The 17,748-nt window shown below is 44.9% G+C and overlaps 8 protein-coding genes across 8 annotated transcripts; 5 read left to right on the top strand and 3 right to left on the bottom strand.

Annotated features, from left to right (window-relative positions):
• Positions 1-263: 263 nt before the first annotated feature.
• On the top strand, positions 264-1,449 carry N7495_009654 (40S ribosomal protein eS4; the record flags this gene model as incomplete). Its single annotated transcript, XM_057212305.1, has 4 exons — positions 264-277; positions 452-874; positions 1,030-1,324; positions 1,384-1,449. 4 exons carry the CDS (start codon positions 264-266, stop codon positions 1,435-1,437), a joined length of 786 nt encoding a protein of 261 aa, XP_057059168.1. The 3' UTR covers positions 1,438-1,449.
• A 4,477-nt stretch (positions 1,450-5,926) lies between these two features.
• On the top strand, positions 5,927-7,479 carry N7495_009653 (uncharacterized protein; the record flags this gene model as incomplete). Its single annotated transcript, XM_057212304.1, has 3 exons — positions 5,927-6,559; positions 6,621-7,118; positions 7,174-7,479. The coding sequence occupies 3 exons, from the start codon at positions 5,927-5,929 to the stop codon at positions 7,477-7,479; spliced, it is 1,437 nt and encodes a 478-aa protein (XP_057059167.1).
• Positions 7,480-8,074: 595 nt separating this feature from the next.
• On the bottom strand, positions 8,075-8,593 carry N7495_009652 (uncharacterized protein; the record flags this gene model as incomplete). The annotated part of the gene is made up of 2 exons (XM_057212303.1): positions 8,075-8,480; positions 8,532-8,593. The coding sequence occupies 2 exons, from the start codon at positions 8,591-8,593 to the stop codon at positions 8,075-8,077; spliced, it is 468 nt and encodes a 155-aa protein (XP_057059166.1).
• A 466-nt stretch (positions 8,594-9,059) lies between these two features.
• On the top strand, positions 9,060-11,130 carry N7495_009651 (telomere repeat binding factor family protein; the record flags this gene model as incomplete). Its single annotated transcript, XM_057212302.1, has 3 exons — positions 9,060-10,132; positions 10,184-10,213; positions 10,260-11,130. The coding sequence occupies 3 exons, from the start codon at positions 9,060-9,062 to the stop codon at positions 11,128-11,130; spliced, it is 1,974 nt and encodes a 657-aa protein (XP_057059165.1).
• A 799-nt stretch (positions 11,131-11,929) lies between these two features.
• On the bottom strand, positions 11,930-12,560 carry N7495_009650 (sorting nexin-3; the record flags this gene model as incomplete). The annotated part of the gene is made up of 3 exons (XM_057212301.1): positions 11,930-11,958; positions 12,030-12,351; positions 12,483-12,560. The coding sequence occupies 3 exons, from the start codon at positions 12,558-12,560 to the stop codon at positions 11,930-11,932; spliced, it is 429 nt and encodes a 142-aa protein (XP_057059164.1).
• Positions 12,561-13,790: 1,230 nt separating this feature from the next.
• N7495_009649 (WD40 repeat domain-containing protein) lies at positions 13,791-16,174 on the top strand (the record flags this gene model as incomplete). The annotated part of the gene is made up of 6 exons (XM_057212300.1): positions 13,791-13,974; positions 14,041-14,157; positions 14,220-14,590; positions 14,657-15,022; positions 15,076-15,841; positions 15,918-16,174. The coding sequence occupies 6 exons, from the start codon at positions 13,791-13,793 to the stop codon at positions 16,172-16,174; spliced, it is 2,061 nt and encodes a 686-aa protein (XP_057059163.1).
• A 415-nt stretch (positions 16,175-16,589) lies between these two features.
• On the bottom strand, positions 16,590-17,016 carry N7495_009648 (translocon subunit SSS1; the record flags this gene model as incomplete). Its single annotated transcript, XM_057212299.1, has 4 exons — positions 16,590-16,630; positions 16,712-16,739; positions 16,816-16,874; positions 16,932-17,016. 4 exons carry the CDS (start codon positions 17,014-17,016, stop codon positions 16,590-16,592), a joined length of 213 nt encoding a protein of 70 aa, XP_057059162.1.
• A 107-nt stretch (positions 17,017-17,123) lies between these two features.
• N7495_009647 (uncharacterized protein) lies at positions 17,124-17,324 on the top strand (the record flags this gene model as incomplete). The annotated part of the gene is made up of 1 exon (XM_057212298.1): positions 17,124-17,324. The coding sequence occupies one exon, from the start codon at positions 17,124-17,126 to the stop codon at positions 17,322-17,324; it is 201 nt and encodes a 66-aa protein (XP_057059161.1).
• Positions 17,325-17,748: the final 424 nt, after the last annotated feature.

Here is a 17,748-nt window from a genome sequence, read left to right as displayed (position 1 = left end):
CAGCGTAATTATACCTAGCAATACAAAATCTATAGACTTTCAAGCGTGAAAATCGCAATAAATTCACGCTCTTTCTTAATGCCAAGAAATGATCGTCCACAAATGGAAATACCGATTCTGCTTATATAATCTTTCCCGATATGGACTAGTGGAAATAGGGCTCACACACTACGCTAAGCGAAATTCCTTTGACCATCAACGCTGACCCGTTTCTCTCTTGACTTGACACCTTCGACACCAGACCTAATCGACAAACCATCAAAATGGGACGTGGACCGTAAGTGCCATACCAATCTTCATTCAATCGACATGCGGCGACGAATCTGAATTCGACATTCCCATCTCGTCCTCAGATCATCGCCGGCTTGAACGCGTTTGATGTTGAAAATTCAAAATATTTCACATCTTGAAGAATTTACAATTGCGGTCACTAACTCCAATGTCTCGACAGTAAGAAGCACCAAAAGCGCCTTAGTGCGCCCTCGCACTGGCTCTTGGACAAAATGTCCGGAACCTATGCGCCCAAGGCTTCCCCCGGTCCTCACAAGCTCCGTGACTGTCTCCCCTTGATTGTCTTCATCCGCAACCGTCTCAAGTACGCCCTGAACGGTCGTGAGGTCAAGGCCATCATGATGCAGCGTCTGGTCAAGGTCGATGGCAAGGTCCGCACTGACACCACCTACCCCGCTGGTTTCATGGACGTCATCTCCCTCGAGAAGACCGGCGAGCACTTCCGTCTCGTCTACGACACCAAGGGCCGTTTCACCGTCCACCGCATCCAGGCCGAAGAGGCTGAGTTCAAGCTCTGCAAGGTCAAGCGTGTTCAGCTTGGCAAGGGCGGGATCCCATTCTTGGTTACGCACGATGCGCGAACGTGAGTGTCTACTCTCCGCCAGTTCCGTGTCATTCAGTCGTTGGACCAAGCTTTGGTTGATCGGTTGGAGGACCAAGGAACAATCTGTTCCATATATTGGCAACAGTAAGCTCTGAGAAAACAGAACAAAGTTTTGCTAATACTTGATTTTTTAGCATCCGCTACCCCGACCCCGCTATCAAGGTCAACGACACCGTCAAGGTTGACATTACCACTGGCAAGATCGCCGACTTTGTCAAGTTCGACAGCGGTGTTGTCTGCATGGTTACCGGTGGTCGTAACATGGGTCGTGTTGGTGTTGTCACTCACCGTGAGCGCCACGATGGTGGTTTCAACATTGTCCACGTCAAGGACGCTATTGACAACACCTTCGCCACCCGTGAGTCCAACGTGTTCGTCATCGGCCAGGAGAAGCCCTGGATCTCCCTCCCCAAGGGCAAGGGTGTCAAGGTATGTTATAACCATTATTATATCTCTGCTACTTCGCAATATACTAATATCCTTCATAGCTCTCCATTGCTGAGGAGCGTGACCGCCGTCGTGCCCACGCTCTTGCCAACTAAATGTCTTCGGACTTTGGCAATGAGTTTGACGACCATCTTCAGTTTCTGAAGATACAAAAAACATGTTTAACCAAAACAGTAGCTGAGAAACGGCGTCTGGTCGTGCTTTCTGGAACTAAATGATGCTTCGTTCCGTAGATTCGATAGCAAACAAAACCGGGACGTGCCTTCCGTCTCGTTTCCGAGTGATATGATACCTATTTTAACATTACCTGTTCTCAAATGATTTAATGACCGTACAAGTTATTCCTGGGTTCTTCCTTCTGTCTATGATTCAAATCTTCAAAAGCCTTTGCCTTGCCTTCATATTTGTGTTGGGAGTTATAGCTCCGCTCCACAAGTGAGGATAATCCTGGCGGTTTGGTTTATCATCTGGCAAAGAGGCCCACGGCGTAGATTTTCTTGTCGTCTGTAAAATGTAATTGTGAAGATATATATCTAGGTATAGTCATAATTACTCGATCTGGCAATGAATACATCCATCGGGCTCACCATTGTATGCCTGTGAACCGAACCCGATGATTTCCGTACATTGGTACCTATTTCTGTCCAATATTGCATTGGGCGACTTTTAATACAGTTGACCTGGCCTTGTGGGGATGTTATGGATAACACTCCCGAGTCGGAGCCGAAGGGGAGCCTGATCAGCACTGTCCACCCGATGCATGGATTGTAGGATGCACGCTGTATGCATCCATGCAGATTTGTTCGAGTGCTTTATGAAATCGGTTGATACTTTAGATGAGTAGACTTGCATTGTCTTGATGCACTGTATCACCTTCCAAGCTTGGCTGCTAATCCATATCCTTGACGAGAAACACTTAACGTTCGAGGAACTCTGTTCGAAAGTTTTAGATAGACACATCTAGGGCTTACTCCATTGGGTCCTTGATAAAATAACAACTATCCAGCTGAAACCTCCGTTTCCCAAGGTTACGACATCGGTAGGCAGCTGTAGACTAATGCAAGATAACTTGAAATTGTTCTCTTATTCAAACCCCGAAGAACAGCGAATGGCTTCTCCGGAGGCGACATCGGACAAGAAATCCAGATCGCCGATCAATCACCTTGCATTCGTTTGCATATTTCACCGAGTATGTGAACTAAGCCGCCAATGCATGCAGAGTTGATCCGAGATCGCTGACCGTTATCAGGCTTGCGATCACCGTTTTATTTGAATAACGGGGTTATATCAGATTGCATGTACTATTTTGAGACGAGGTTGGAAAACCTCCTATGTATCTTAACCTCCAGGATTTACAAGGGCATATTGCCTAAATTGCACATTTTTTTACTTTTTCCTTTCAAAAACGTCTTGGTTTCAATGATATATTTAGAATTGTCATAGAATTAGAATAAAATTGAAAAATAACAACTGAAAACTATTTTTTGGTTTTAGGGCTGAGTTAGCTGAGGGAAGCCTAAGTTTTAGGCCCAGGCCTAGATAAAATAGGACAGGTTACCCTTGAAGTATAAGTACTGCGTTATACCTAATTAGATTATTCGTTAACAATGATTAAGTATCAAAATTTAGAACTTCACTACTTTATTTCACCTTTTCTCTATCAACTTTTTATATACCGCCTCTATCAGCTTAAAATTTTTTGAAGTTCTAAATGGAGCTACTATCTACTATCGGTTTTAATTTTAGAAAGATCGACAATAAATTGCAGACGTGGTGGTAGTTTGAAATTTCAAGGTGAGAGCTTACATAATTTTTTAGCAACTCCCACCAGCAAGCTAAAGAGAATGATGGTTGGAAAGAGTGGTGGAAATGATTTCCGAAGGAATGAAGTTTGCATAGGTGCCCAAGTGATAAGCCGAATGTAATAACTGTAATAAGTTCGAATGAAGGGGATTAAATCCTTCAAGTTGTCGCAGAACCTCGGGAGTAACCAACCCCCATATCGATCGTTTTCGATCGACGTATAAGAAGCCAGCATGCTGGCCGTCAGATCAGAGAATTCCTGATCTGGACAACCCCCTTGTATCATCAAACTTCTACTCTATTTTTCCACCTAGTTTAGCGAGACTCCTATTTTTTATTCCTAGCATTTCAGTCAGTAATTTAAATTCTTTCTACTTCTCAGTGCCAAATGCAAGTAGTAACATATACATATGAAGTAATTTGTGTATATTCCATGGACACTTGCAAGCCCGCATCACGAGGCTTTTCATTGATTTTTCTTCCTCCGAAAACCTATGATAACGTGAAGTCGTGTGCATACTGTAACCTTCAATAATCTGATCTGTCTTTTGAACCCCGCCTTGGGTTATAGCTTGCAATATGAAGAAATACGCGTGGCAAAACTGAAGAAATGAATTAGATGTGGGGAATCCTTACTTGATACTTCCAATATTACTTAGGTAAACCCCTTATTTGATCTTATGGACCACCTTGGGTATTCAACTAATAGATGTCCATGTAGGTACAGGGCTCCTACCTACCTAGGTAATTAGGTATCTATGAGACATTCTATGTGGCTGATGCCAGGTAAGCGCCATGTCTCTTACGAGACTAGGCTCAATTGGCTATTCTGGAATTCCGAAATTAGGTCGTATTCACAATAATGTCTTCATGCATAGCTGGAAGTAACTTCCTGATAATGGAAGCTAGAAACTACTCAAAGCCAGTGAGAATGCAGATCTCATTTTCTGAGTTCTCCACGAAAGGTGGCTCCAGCGCAGCTCCATAATTAATGCATACCAAGATTCTGATCGACCACTGGCAGCTACACATCTGATGATCTCATGTTGTACCTAACGGTATCAATCACAGGCGGGGATGCCGGATCTGAGGATGGCCTAGAACATTTTCGTGTCGGATAGAACATTGCGGAGCAGAAAAAATACCTAGGTAGTTTATTATCAGATATGCATTGAATGACGGGGCTATAATTACGATATTTGTAAGGTCTTCCAAGGCTCCAAGGACCAAGACTCGAAGTAGTAAACGGTCAAGTTGATATAAAAGTGGCATGTCTTAAGATCCACCTCAACCTCTGGGACATGTGGATCTACCGAGATCCCGAAACCAGTTCCTTGGTTCCGGATTTGTAGCCGCACTTGAATATTTGAATATTTCACGTGGCATTTTTGATGTTTTCCGCAGGAGTTAACGGAGTACACTGTGTATCTTTTCCTGGCGGGAACGCTATAGGGTCGGGGATTACCTAGGTATCTTTCGTTGGCGCCACCTGGACACTCCAACTTTGGAATCCCGGTACCGAATAAGGTAGGTAATCCTTGGATTCCTTTCACCTTAACAACATTTGAACCATTCTATCATAGGGTAACTATTTTACCATTCAAAAGTACGTGCATACATGATACTACGTAGTGTGGAGCCCAGGCGTTAAGCCATAAATAAGCCACCGAATTGTTACGATCGAAATTCAGGGGGATGAAAGGTTTACTGTGTAATCCGTACACCATACTGTACATGCTGTGTCCACAGCGGCGTGGTGGGTCCATATCCCGAGGTCTCTTACTCGCATTCTTTCCGTAGACCCAATTCCATACTCCAGACCGCAACTTAGAGCAATCAATCGGCGACTGGTTCTGGGCCGGCCGGAGCTTGCCTGCATTACTACTCCACCTATGATTCACTATGAAATCATAAAGTAGATGACTTCATCCGGGTCATCCTCGACCGATTTGGATTCCATCGTGATCTTCCCGATCCCTCGCTACTCTTAGTGTGACTTAGTGCGCACCCAAGTACTTGGCGGGAAATGAAACGTATAGTAGCTAGCTCTATGATGCTGGAGAGTAAGATCTGATTAGAAAGTCACTTCAGAGTAACGTGCTCTATCATATATTGGCAAAATTGCTAGGAAAATTCCAGAAGCAAAGGAAGTTGGGCCGCTTCCAAACTGTGGAACTGATTGTCACAAAACCAATGAATTAAGCGAATAAGATATTGGAAGCTTAACCAATCTGCAGCCTCAACGGATGAAATTAAAATTCGTTACATAGCACAAGCGCCATTCTTTACAGTGGATACGCCGGTACAGATGTAAAGGTGTTTGGGGAAAGGTCAATCATTTCCCCCTTTTTTTCACCATGGAGACATCGTTCCTATTTTGACGCCCCTTCCCCTGTGTTTTCAATGTACCTATCTGTTGATGATCGTTATTTTTCCCCCTCGTGATGAGTCTAACGTGGCCAACGGCAGGGATACATCTGCCAATCGTCATCAGGTTCCTTCCCTTATAAAGCTCACCACTCGTACTTCTTCTACATATCTTTGAAACTTTCAACTTTTAAATATCAGTTGTTTATTTCTCCTTTTGACTTTGTCTAGTCACTGCTGAAACTGTGACCAAGTGCCAGCGTATTTAAGCTTCGATACCCTACTGCTGTAACCAATGCGTTGGATACTCACAGTAAAGTGATAGCCTAGTACCATCAGAGTTAATTGCTTCATTCGGCACTCAACTCCGTCCATGCCATTGAAGCAAGCTCAAAATCAGAAATTATATTGATCATGTCACAAACTATATCAATGACAATTCTGGAGTCTGAGCCAATCCAGGCTTACCAGTCTTATCCATCTCTTTTCCAACTTGGAAACGAGATCCCTCAATTCGACATTTCCTATCGCTGGTGGGAAGATGATGCCAAAACCATTTTATGGGCGTTTAAGATTTCAGAAATCAGCCAGGTGGCCCGCTATCGACTCTTTTCTGACGAGGCCCTTCCACGAGCGTCTCTTTTGAGTCGCAATCCAGATACTATTGACATGTTTCTTGCTGATCTCTCTGATCCATCTGAATACCAATTCCTTGAAAGCCTTTCCCATTTGCAAAGGGTGGAAGAAATCCTGCGGAGGATGGATATTCCCAAATTCCAGCCAGTTCCTTGGAGCTGGTTTCCTCCAGCACCAGACCTTCTAAATCCCCATGATCCTTGCGAGATTGCCAGTGCTATTGAGACGGAGAGTCATTTTCATTTCAGCAAAATCGCTTTCGAAGAGATCGTGCGTGCCTCTCTCGGATACGGGTACAAGGCAGTTTCCGTCGACTGGTTCTTACTACAACATAATGCTCTATTTGTTCACCTCCTCGACCATCTAAAAGCCCACCCTGAAGAAATCAATCTTTATGTAGAGGTTGAAAAGGTACGTTAACCGATAATCGACTGCTTAACTTTTAACTTTCTTAACTCTTTGAACCGCACAGCATTTACGCTCAAAGAGCCCGTTTGCCCGCCGAGCTTTAGTAGAATGTATACATAATATTCGACCTGAAGCTACCGAGAGAATGCCAATTTCAACGGACCTCGGTTTTGAATTCATTTCAGGTCCCATTCAGGCCTTGTTAAGGACTCTACAAACACCGAGTTTAACAGTGATGTTGAAGATCTTCAGCGTTCTAGCAATCCGCTATCGCCAGCAATATTTGCATGCCTCCTCTCGATGCATGGACTGGAACTCGCCTTTCAACACGACAAGTCTCCTTCTAGAAGACTATATCCATTCTGGGGTACCTGCGGATCTGGCTCATATTTTGACAAGCACTGATGAAATGGATTTCGAGGGAGTATCTAGCCAGGCCATTATTAGCAATGAGCCGGAAGTGAGACGTCTTATAAAAAACTGGCACACTCTTAGCATTTCTGTCTGGGAGTGTTGCTCTGCATCACCGGAGATGACCAAATTTCTACGAGAAACCACACCGGTCAGACTACCCGTTAGCCCGCATGGAACTAAAAACCTATTAACTGATTTGCTAGATTCTCTATAGCAAACGCAACTATTACTCTTTGACGGCCATACTAGACGGTCTTCGCAGATATGCCGCCACCACAGCAAAATCTCATGAGCTGAACATGAACGGTTCTACCGTCCCGAGCATGGTCGTTTTGGAACCCCTTCAACCCTCACAGTTACAGTTTCTCATGAATTCGGATGATAACTTTGTTGCCTATCGCGAGCACTACTACCAATATCCCGGTCTCCCATTTCTCATTCCTCACATTCGTGATCCAAACCCTTGTGCCATCCAGTCAGTTCTTGATTATTTGAAGACAAATCTTTAGAATTGAGGATGAAACTGGTTGAAACCGCTGAGAAAGTTGCTTGGTCTGATGCAGAAGGTGAATCTCGATATGGTAATCCTTGTGGTACTCAGGTGATGTGTTTGTCTCGTCTTATGTGTGGTACAAATGCAGGTGTGCAGTTGTATTGTGTCAGGCATGAAGTACGTTTATTTGGTCCCTCCAGGACTGGATTTCCGGGGGAGTTTCTTTATTATTTTGTTCTAATCATTGCTGTATTACTTCTCTGGGATCCGGGACTTTACGATGTGGTCTTTGCTTGTTACGTTATGCCTGAGAAAGTATCGACATGTATGCATAGAAATTAGATGAGTAGAAGATGGGTTGTTAGATTATTATAAGGTCCGCGGGTTCCTTCAAGGTCAAAATATTTAGCTAGACTAGTCGATCTCTCGGTCCCGGTGGCGTTCTCGGAACTGAGGTCGTATGGGTGGCACTTGGGTTCACATACCACAATGCCCTCGATCTAAGGCTCTTTGGGTATGGTATGTACCTAAATTCATTGAAATAGCCGGACATGCCAGAGCTCAAACTAGTTATGTACTCCACATAGGAGTTCCATTCATGGATTCCGAGTTCAATCCCGCTTGTCCTGCAGCTTCGATGCCTTCGAATCTCCAAATATGCCCAACAAGTATAAGATTCGATTCACAAACAGAAAGCCAGTTATGCCTATATTCCCCCAAGTCAGTGCATTCCAGCCTTGTACATTGGCAAAGGAACTCCAGCCCATGCCCAAGTAAGTAGCGTAAACATGGCCGACATCTGCAATGGCCAGACCAATCAAGTAGTTACGGACAACTCTTGGTTCTGTGGATGTATGTAGCACAGCCACTCCAACGAGGAATAGTAGGGAGTATAGGTTGGCTAGTTGGTAGGCTAGTGCGGTGCTGCTTGGGTGTGCTTTTGGAGCAAGAGCCTGTGGTGTTTGGCCTGCTATAAATCCCTGCAAATCAAATATCGGTGCTAGGCTTCCGCAGACTCTGTGCTGTTAGAATGAAGTTGATTGGGTTGGTTGGGGATGAATGGCATACAGAGATAAAGGTTCAAGGAGACCGAACAAGATGTGAGGCCATGGTGGAAGGATCGTCGGCATTTTAATTAAGCTAATATTCAATGTCATTCATTATTCCGAGAGGTATTGGGTCGGCTGGTTTTGTGTGTTGAATGTATGAAGGAAGGAGGCTCCGGAAGCTTTGCGGGGATGCAAATACTAGCTTACCTTAATTCTATTTTTCACATCAATAGGCTCAGAGAGCAAAGTATTTTTCAATTGAATTAGGGTCAAATCTGTAAGGATGGAAACCCCAAGGTAAACGTTCCTCTTCGGAGAGAACAATTAGAGCTAGAAAGGAGCGGGAATTCAACAAAGCTGATGTAGAACGCCTGGGCAAAATGCTCCTCACCGCCCAGAGACGACGTGATAACACGCGATAAGAGCTTTATATTCACGTCTTTGGTACTCATCCAGGACGAGCAACATTGGATGACAAAATGGATCTATTATCTCCAAATATAGCGAAATTAAGCTAGGTTGCTGTTTTTAACAATCAAATGAAAGAATGGATTCCAGCGGAACCCTTCGGCCTCTGGATGAATCCCTACTTCGCGAGCTTCCCCAGCTTCGTATAGCTCCTATCCGAGCCCCAGTGTCATCCCGAACTCTCAGCATCCCATCACCTCTGGAACCAAATGCAAGTGGGGCCAGGGATTCGAACACCATCTCAAAGTCGACACCAACTGGCTCGACCAATGTGAAAGCGAGTTTACCAACCGTGGCAGAGTTTCTTACTGCAGCACGAACTAAAACACCCGAGTCTGCATCTGTATCTGCATCTGTATCTGCATCTGCCTCAGATCCCCAGTCTAATGTGGAGCCACCACCAAAGCCCATCTTACCAGCTTTCGTAAACCTTCGGGCCTTGGAACGGTTTCCCTTTTCGTCTTCCTTCGGTGATGACGCACTGTATGGTCCGCGCAAGCGGCGTCGATTAGATCTCCAGACAGAGTCATTCGGCGAGTACTTACAGCTGCCCATACCCCAGGCACAGAAAGAGCAGCGTCCGCCGCCATTTGGTCCCTTTGCTATTTTGAATGGATTGAATGAACCACCTCCTAATGCTGCTCTCCTTCCTCCCATTGAAGCAGGATCTATTACTTCTGGCTCCATTACCCAGCTTCTGGCAATGCCCTCTCGGGGTGAAGTAGCTGTTGAAACTGGTAACATAGTTGCTGTCAATGACTTACTCGCAGATGGTCAACCTGTAGAGCGAAGAGAAGCGAAAATCGAAGAGCTCCTTGTTGCTAATCTTGATGATAATGATGACGACGTACATGACCATGATAGTGAGGAGCCTATCGCTCGACAAGAGCCAAAACCCAGTTTTGACCCATTGATACCTTTAAAGCACAACTCTCAAGATGATTTAACCCTCACTCCGACGCCAGATGGTGAACAGCCCTTGTCTCCTAAAACGCGGGGTCGGTCTCGCAAGAACATAAGAAAATGGACGAAGGAGGAAACGACTGATCTACTTCGGGGTGTAATAAAATGTGGAATCGGGAACTGGACAACAATTATTGCGCAACCGGAGCTCAAGTTTAACAAAAGAACTGCGTCTAATTTGAAGGACCGGTATGTAATTCTCTAGTCCAATTCCTCCTACAGCGCTAAAACAAAGTTTAGATTCCGAGTGTGCTGTCCACAGGCATATCGGTAAGTCAATGAGGTTAGTTTTATTTGCCTGGCTAATACTATCAAGTGCTTCTGATCCAAACGAGGCAATGAGTCAATTGAGCGATAAACTCGCCAGAATGCTCAATCCAGGAGCAGAATTTGCCGAAGCTACACAAAAAACACATATCAAGATGCACCTTCCGCTTCCTAGCCCTATGATCGGGCTCGAGTCAAGCTCGGGTTCCAACAGCTCAGCCAACAGTGTATCGACATCAATGTCCTCATTCACATCAAATACAGAACCAGGAATCGTCGAAGCACTTCAAATCGGGTCTCAATTTATGGCTACTTCAACTAAACCACAAAAAACCCTAGAAAGCCTCGGCATACCAGAACCGAAGTCAGCAATTGTGTCGAAAAGACGCTCTCGCCGACCTTTCACCGAGGCAGAAGATGAAGCTCTTCTCAAAGGATATGCCGTGCATGGGTTTCAATGGACCCTCATACAACAAGATAAGCGGCTCAATCTCGGACATCGCAGAGCGACAGATCTTCGGGACCGCTTCCGTACTAAATTTCCACATGCATATCGCGACGGAGGTACTGCTAGCGGCAAATCTCATCCCCTTCAACAAATCCCGGGACCGGCTACATCTGCAGCTGCAGTTGGGTCGACTTCTCGAGATGGCCTTAGTAGTGACACAACCCCGGCAAAATCACAATCTACATATCAGCGTCATGCCACTACAACTACCCATAGTCGCCACCCATCCAATGCTTCGCAAGTCAATTCAGGCCCGATTGATTCTTCCGTCTTGCCGGCACCACAAGTATTTCTCGAGCCATCGGCTGCTAATCCGATTTCGTTCATTTTGGACGATAGTTCGGCCAGTGGTACGACTTCTCCCTGGGAGGATAATACTCTTGCACCTATGAATTGGGATGACATAGGATGATTTGACAAACATCCTTTTGGTATTCAGAACTGAAACTTCTTTGGGTTTATTTTCTGGGTTTATCTTTCTTCTTCATTCCGAATCTTGTTTTGGTGCTTTTTTGATTGTAATTTGATATCCCAGTCTCTATCATTTGCAGTTTTTGTCAATGAGTAGCAGATTCATTATAATTCAAGATCTACCTAGGTATGGCCAGTTTTCCAGATGCGGTGTTTCTCAAATATTAATTCTTATCCTTTGTATTTCCGTTTTATGCGTTCCGCAGATGGAATGACTCCTAATTAAGAAAGCGGTTGGTGGCCTAAAAGAGAAAGGCCCCAGATTTCCAGGGTCAACTTTTCTTGAGGAGAAAACCAAGTACTGACTACAGGAAATAGTTACGAACTGATCTGAAGAGAGCTCATCACTGGCTAATCAAATTTTACTTTCATTTCCCTCCGGAGAACCTCAGACAGGATAACATTAATTAGACCAAAAATGAAATATAGAAAATATGTATAATGAAATTAGATATCGAACAGAATTCGGAGAAGGGAGACGAGAGGCATTTGCGGAAAGTACAAATACATGACCCCCCTACTATGTATTCAACATAGATGTGGAAAAATCATGGAAGAGGCTGTGAGGAAGCGCAGTAAGAGCGGAACCGGAGAAAGGCTGATGGGGGGTTGAATCATATGAAAAAGCAAAGAATTGAAAGCAGTACTGGGGTTGAGAATCACCACGCTCAAATGCTGAGTTGATGGACAGAAGTGCAGAGAAACCGGAAAAGAGAACCAGAGAACCATATGCGCTGGGTTTACCAAGCATTGCGGTCCCAATTTGGATCTAGGAGAGAGAAAACAATGATCAGTAAATAGTTTAAAATACTGAAACATCATAACAAAAAAGGAACATACCCTGTATGAAGCTAGCAAGCACCTTGCTTCCTGTCTGCAGGAGTGGATGTCCCGCGACGATCTGCAAGAACCGCTGCAGTCCCTCCCGGCGGTGTTCGATGACGTCGTCGCTGAAGCGGTTGGTGAATACCTTTCCTGGCAGAGGTGGGATAGTGACGCGCGTGCTTTCCCTCTCCAGAATGTCGCGGAAATATTCGAAGTCAGAATAGCGGCGGCGCACGACAGAGTACTTCAGCTTGAAGGCGGGGATATTTGTGCGGCAGACAATCTCGTAAGAGGTGTACATGTTGCGCGATGTACCATGTGTTTGGGGATTGCGAACCTATTAGGTAGAATGGTTAGATTTGTTTACTGATTGACGAGGAAGTCTTGATGAGTGGGGTTGAATTGTAGCCATGAAAAGTTGGAGCATATCATGGGAAATATGGAAATTGGGAAATTGGAATGGCTTACTTCAATTTCGAGGAAGTTTTCCGGTGGACCGTAGATCTCCTCGAAGGTTTGTTGGCGTGACTCTGGGACAGACTGCATGGTGTGGGGAGTTGGCACTAAGGATTTGGGGTGATGTAGGAGATGAGAAATTTAGAGTACGTAGAGGCTTGAATTGCTATAAGATGTCAAATTTCGAGAGGAAAATGACAGACTGATAGCAAATTGACAAGGATCCAAGGCTCCGCAACAGCAAGCGAAAGGAGCGGGGTGTAGGTTATCAGTGACGACGACGGGAAAATAGTTAATCCGTATATCTTATCACGTCAACAACCATCTGAATTTCTTCGATCTTTCGATTCACAATCTTATATAAACTTGTATCACTTTCAAGTTTATGAATCCCTTGGGCTCTTGGAAGCTAGCCTGGGTCAATTATCAGCAAATAAATAGCGACAAGCAATAATACCATCACTATGACCGATACTTCGGTCAGCGCGGCTTAGATTGTCTAGCTTTCTGCTGGTCTGTTTCAAAATCATATAGGCCATTCAGAGGTTGGTTTTTTTAAAACTTCCATCGCCTATAACATCACAGATTCAGTTGAATAGAGAATCACATCCACTTAACTAGTCCCGAGATAGTGTTTCTCAACCCTCAGCAAAACATTTTCTCTTTGATTGAGTGTGTCATGCTTAGTGCAAAGACTATGCTAATCTTCTCTGAATTTGCTCATCTGACTATTCCCTCAAAGGGACATAAGTTGAACCGAATTTGGGAATTATATTTAAATATACCGTCTTTTATGTTGTGTCCGATTGTACAGGTTAGGATGAGATAGGTAATGGTACCGCCCCACGGGTGCTCTTACATCTACACAGAAGAGGACCGGTATTGTACAGATCATCTCTTGGTTCCAAGGTTGAAACATGGATTGCCATCTAGGCAAAAGTGACTTGGATACACCCATCTTCTTTCAGTCTTAAGATTTGTATATCGGCAAGACAAATTGCAGAAGTTTAGGCCTGGAACCTTCAAAGGACTTAGGAGCTCTACTCTAAAGACTAGTACATGGATATTTGAATGCTTCACATGCGTGAATAATATCCATGCTAATTTGATCATCTTAATTCCAGTCTGGCAGATCTGTCTTGAGCTTACGGAGTGGAAAAATACATAAATACAGAACAATATACGTCAAGCAAGGTATTCGTCTCAAGCAGTGTCGGAGTTAATGGAGTTAGTTGAGACCTCGGGAGATGACATAAGCTGAAATCGGCGGTCAAGTTGCCGCTATCGCGATATCGATAAACACTCCTCATCAACCACATCATGAGCTCACACGAGTCACCTTCCGACGAGTCAAGGGCTTCGAATGAGGCAACAGTCTGGCATCCAGCACAGGAATGGTTGGAGGAAGAAGAAGAACTAGATATGGATTACGAACCAACCCAGGGCGATGAGGATGAATGGGAGTATGAAGATGAGGATGTCTTCGATTCAGGACCGGACGATGGTAATAGACCCAACTAGGCAATATAATGATATACTCTTCTCAATCTGACTTGTCTATCTTAAACAGAGATACCGCCAGTCAATTTCAATCAACATGGTAACATACAAATTGAGATCATGGAAGATGAACCAACCGGGAACTCAACAGAAACCCCATCAAACCGTGGTGTTAACCGGACGACCAGTACGTTCAAGAATGGGACACTTTCATTTATCAATGTGCATGATAACTCACATACCCCCCAGTACCGGTCGCCCGGCTGTTTGAAATACTCGCATCCAGTGGCCTGCAACATATTCTCCATTCTAATGGATGGACCACCCATATCACAGACGAATTAGGAGAGGAAAATGAAGATGACACCGATGAGAACGACTATATTGGCTCTTTCAGACAGCCACTCAGGTCAAGACGAACGCCAAGAAGTCCCCAGCTCCCCAAAGTCCCCAATGACACGGGTACCCAATTGATGAGGGAGGGACATTTCGGAACAGATCCGCACTTTGTCGACCTGGTCAAGAAACGCAAGCAGGGCTTCGCTACAAGTCTCATGTGGCGGGAACTTGGAGTAGACCCACTTGGAGTACGCAGTCGAGCTAATCAATCCCTCTGTCAGGTATGTTATCCAATTGATAAAAACCGACGGAGAACTATGGCTAATTGCAGTATGTCGCTCTTATAGCAAATGATCCCAGGATCTGCTGCTGACAAGATCATCCACTATGATTGCAAAAGTTATTCTGGTCAATTTTCCGACGATGGCAGCTTCTTTTTTTCTTGTGCGCAGGATTTTAAGGTCCGGATGTACGACACATCCAATCCGTACGAATGGAAATACTACAAGACTGTCGAGTATCCTTTTGGCCAATGGACTATTACCGATGCTACTCTCAGTCCCGACAACCGGCACCTTATCTACAGCTCGATACGCAACCAGGCTTACCTAGCTGCGACTGACCCCGAAGACGACTCGGATCCGGTGGTATTAGATTTCGGGCTCCCGCCCGGTGGGCGACGACGAGAAAGCTGGGGCAACTCACATTTCGGAGTGAGTAATGAAATTGATATATTTTTCAAGTATATCCGACTAATGTTCCACAGATCTGGTCCCTTCGGTTTTCTGGAGATGGACGAGAGGTAGTCGCAGGTACATCAAAAAGTTCAGTAATTGTCTACGATCTCGAAACGAAGCAGCCCGTTCTCAGTCTGAGAAATCGACATCAGGATCACGTCAACGCAGTATGTTTTGGTGATAAATCATCCCCGCACATTCTCTACTCTGGATCCGATGATACAACGTTGCGAGTTTGGGATCGGCGATCGATGGCCGATGGCCGAGAGGCCGGCGTGTTTGTAGGCCACACCGAGGGAATAACATACGTTGACAGCAAAGGCGATGGCCGTTACGTTCTCTCCAATGCCAAAGATCAGACCATGAAGTTGTGGGATCTTCGGAAGATGGTGACCACATCCAAATTCGACACCATCAATACTGATCACTACACGACTGGGTATGATTATCGTTTCGAACAATATCCGGACGAGATATACAAACCACATGCGGATGATTGCTCAGTTGTCACTTTCCGCGGGCACCGCGTCCTCAAAACTCTCATCCGCTGCCACTTTTCGCCGCCCGACAGCACAAATTCCCGCTATGTATATTCCGGTAGTGAGGATGGCAAGGTATACGTGTACAACATGGATGCCACGCTAGCAAAGACCATAGATGTTGGAGTAGCGACCAAAAACACACGGCCCCGCGATCCCGATGTATTCGCCTCACCATATGAGATGAATGCAGAAATGGATTGGCTAACTTGCGTTCGGGATGCAAGCTGGCACCCAAATGCACCAGTAGTAGCAGGTATGTTTACTCCAATTATTCAGCGCCTTCTACATCTCCTCTCAGTCAAGGTCGCAGTGCTGACATTCATTTAAAGCGACATCGTGGAATGGCTGGGGCCTTTCATCGGGCACTTGTACCATACATTCCTGGAATGATGGAGCTAAAGACGATGAAGGCGACCCACCCATTGGAAAAAGCTACAACGATAAGCTCAAGCCTATCCCTGAGTTTGATCGATACCGGGAGCAACGAGGAGATACCGAGACTGCACGATCACGTCAAAATCTATTGCGCAGTCGACCTGTACGTCGATTGTTTCTAGCCGACGATGACGAGAACATTGAGTGGTGAATTTGATGGATGTTGTGTGAATAGCCAGTCATTCTTAACGATTTATGAAAATACATATTTTTTTCTTGAAAAAGGTACCCTTAATATGGAGGGGGGTCAATTGGAATCGAAGTAAAAAGGCAACTCCTATTGGTACAAGAAGAATGGTATGTGGTATCACAAGGGCGATGAATGCCTCCATCGCATCCCAAAAAAGCGGCGCCAGCGTAAGGTGAAGAATACCAGCCGCATATCGTTAAAAAAATTAAAAAAAAAAAATCAAGTATAGACGAGCAAGGTATTCCGAGTCGCAGAAGAACACAGTTTCTCTTATGAATCGATGACCACATCGGAATTTGCTCGATAGGCCTAAATTTGCGGCTCAGTTCTCAGCATCGGGTAGACGTGTTCTCCATGGTATTCGAATCATTCGCATTTATGCGCCACCGACCAACACTTGGTTAACGGGGATATGAACTAGAGGAAAATACAAGATCAATATGAAATTCCAACATAGAATCTTCAAGTGACAAGAGATTTGCCATTATCAGAACTTACTAAGCTTGACAAAGTATCCAATGGCACCCTATAAGTCCAATTAGCCCATGTGCACAGGGAAGTACAGATACCCAGAGATTACAGAAATCCCCGAGGAAACATACCATGACCAAGAAACCCATGCCAACAGCCTGGCTGATCTTGATGAATTCACGCTTGTCGGCTACAATAGTAGTTAGCACCTATTATGATTGCGAGATAGGAGCAGTGATCATCATACGCTTGGTGCAACGGCGGACGAATAGTGTTCCCTCACGGACAAAGTCCTTGGGGATATCAGCAAGCTCTTGGAAAGTCTCAGACATGATGGATAGGAGATTAGTTAAGGAAAGGAAGGTTGGAAAGGAGAGGAATTGAAGAGAGGTGGAGGAAAGGGTTCGGCGACGTGTCTGCTCCTGGGGTTTTTCGGATTATGAATGTTCCGGACCTGGACCTCATTGGAAGCTCAATACGTGTTCCCGCCCGACCTCATCACCATCTCACAACGTTCTGTCTATCTGGTGCAGTGCAAGGCATTGACTCTTCTGTTCTCCTTTGTTTTATTATCAACAAATCTTTCTGTTCCATCTGTGCTGCTACTGCCGGTCTGTGGCTTGAATCAGTTGTCTTATAGGTGCAGCTCAAGAGAGCTCTGTACGCGCCAACTAAGCGCAATTTATATTGACAAGGATAACTGGGTTGTTTTGGACTGTACGTATTAGTCGTGTCCTCCTTTTTTGTGCTGTGGACTCTTTTGTTTTATCTATGCGCTCGATTCTTATCTCCTACGTTCGACCGTGAAGGCGTTCGACCATGATAGCGCGTTCAATCATGATGTCGTTCGACTGTGATGGCGACTCATTCGTTGTTTTTTTTTTTATCTTCCCATCTTCCCTGTGGTTGAATGCTAGTTCCATTCACCATGCTAATCTAAGTCCTGCGTTTACAGACGTGTACTTTCCTTGATGCAATAAGGAGGGAGAATTCAGAAGGGCCTGTCTTTAACATCTCTCACCTTAGCACAATCTCAAATTTCGAATTCCCTGCTAGCCTCGGGC

Source organism: Penicillium taxi (genome assembly GCF_028828555.1).
Source record: "Penicillium taxi strain IBT 34144 chromosome Unknown utg000006l_segment0_segment0, whole genome shotgun sequence".
Taxonomy (NCBI): Eukaryota; Fungi; Ascomycota; class Eurotiomycetes; order Eurotiales; family Aspergillaceae; genus Penicillium; species Penicillium taxi.
This window is presented reverse-complemented; position numbering and strand designations above follow the sequence as displayed.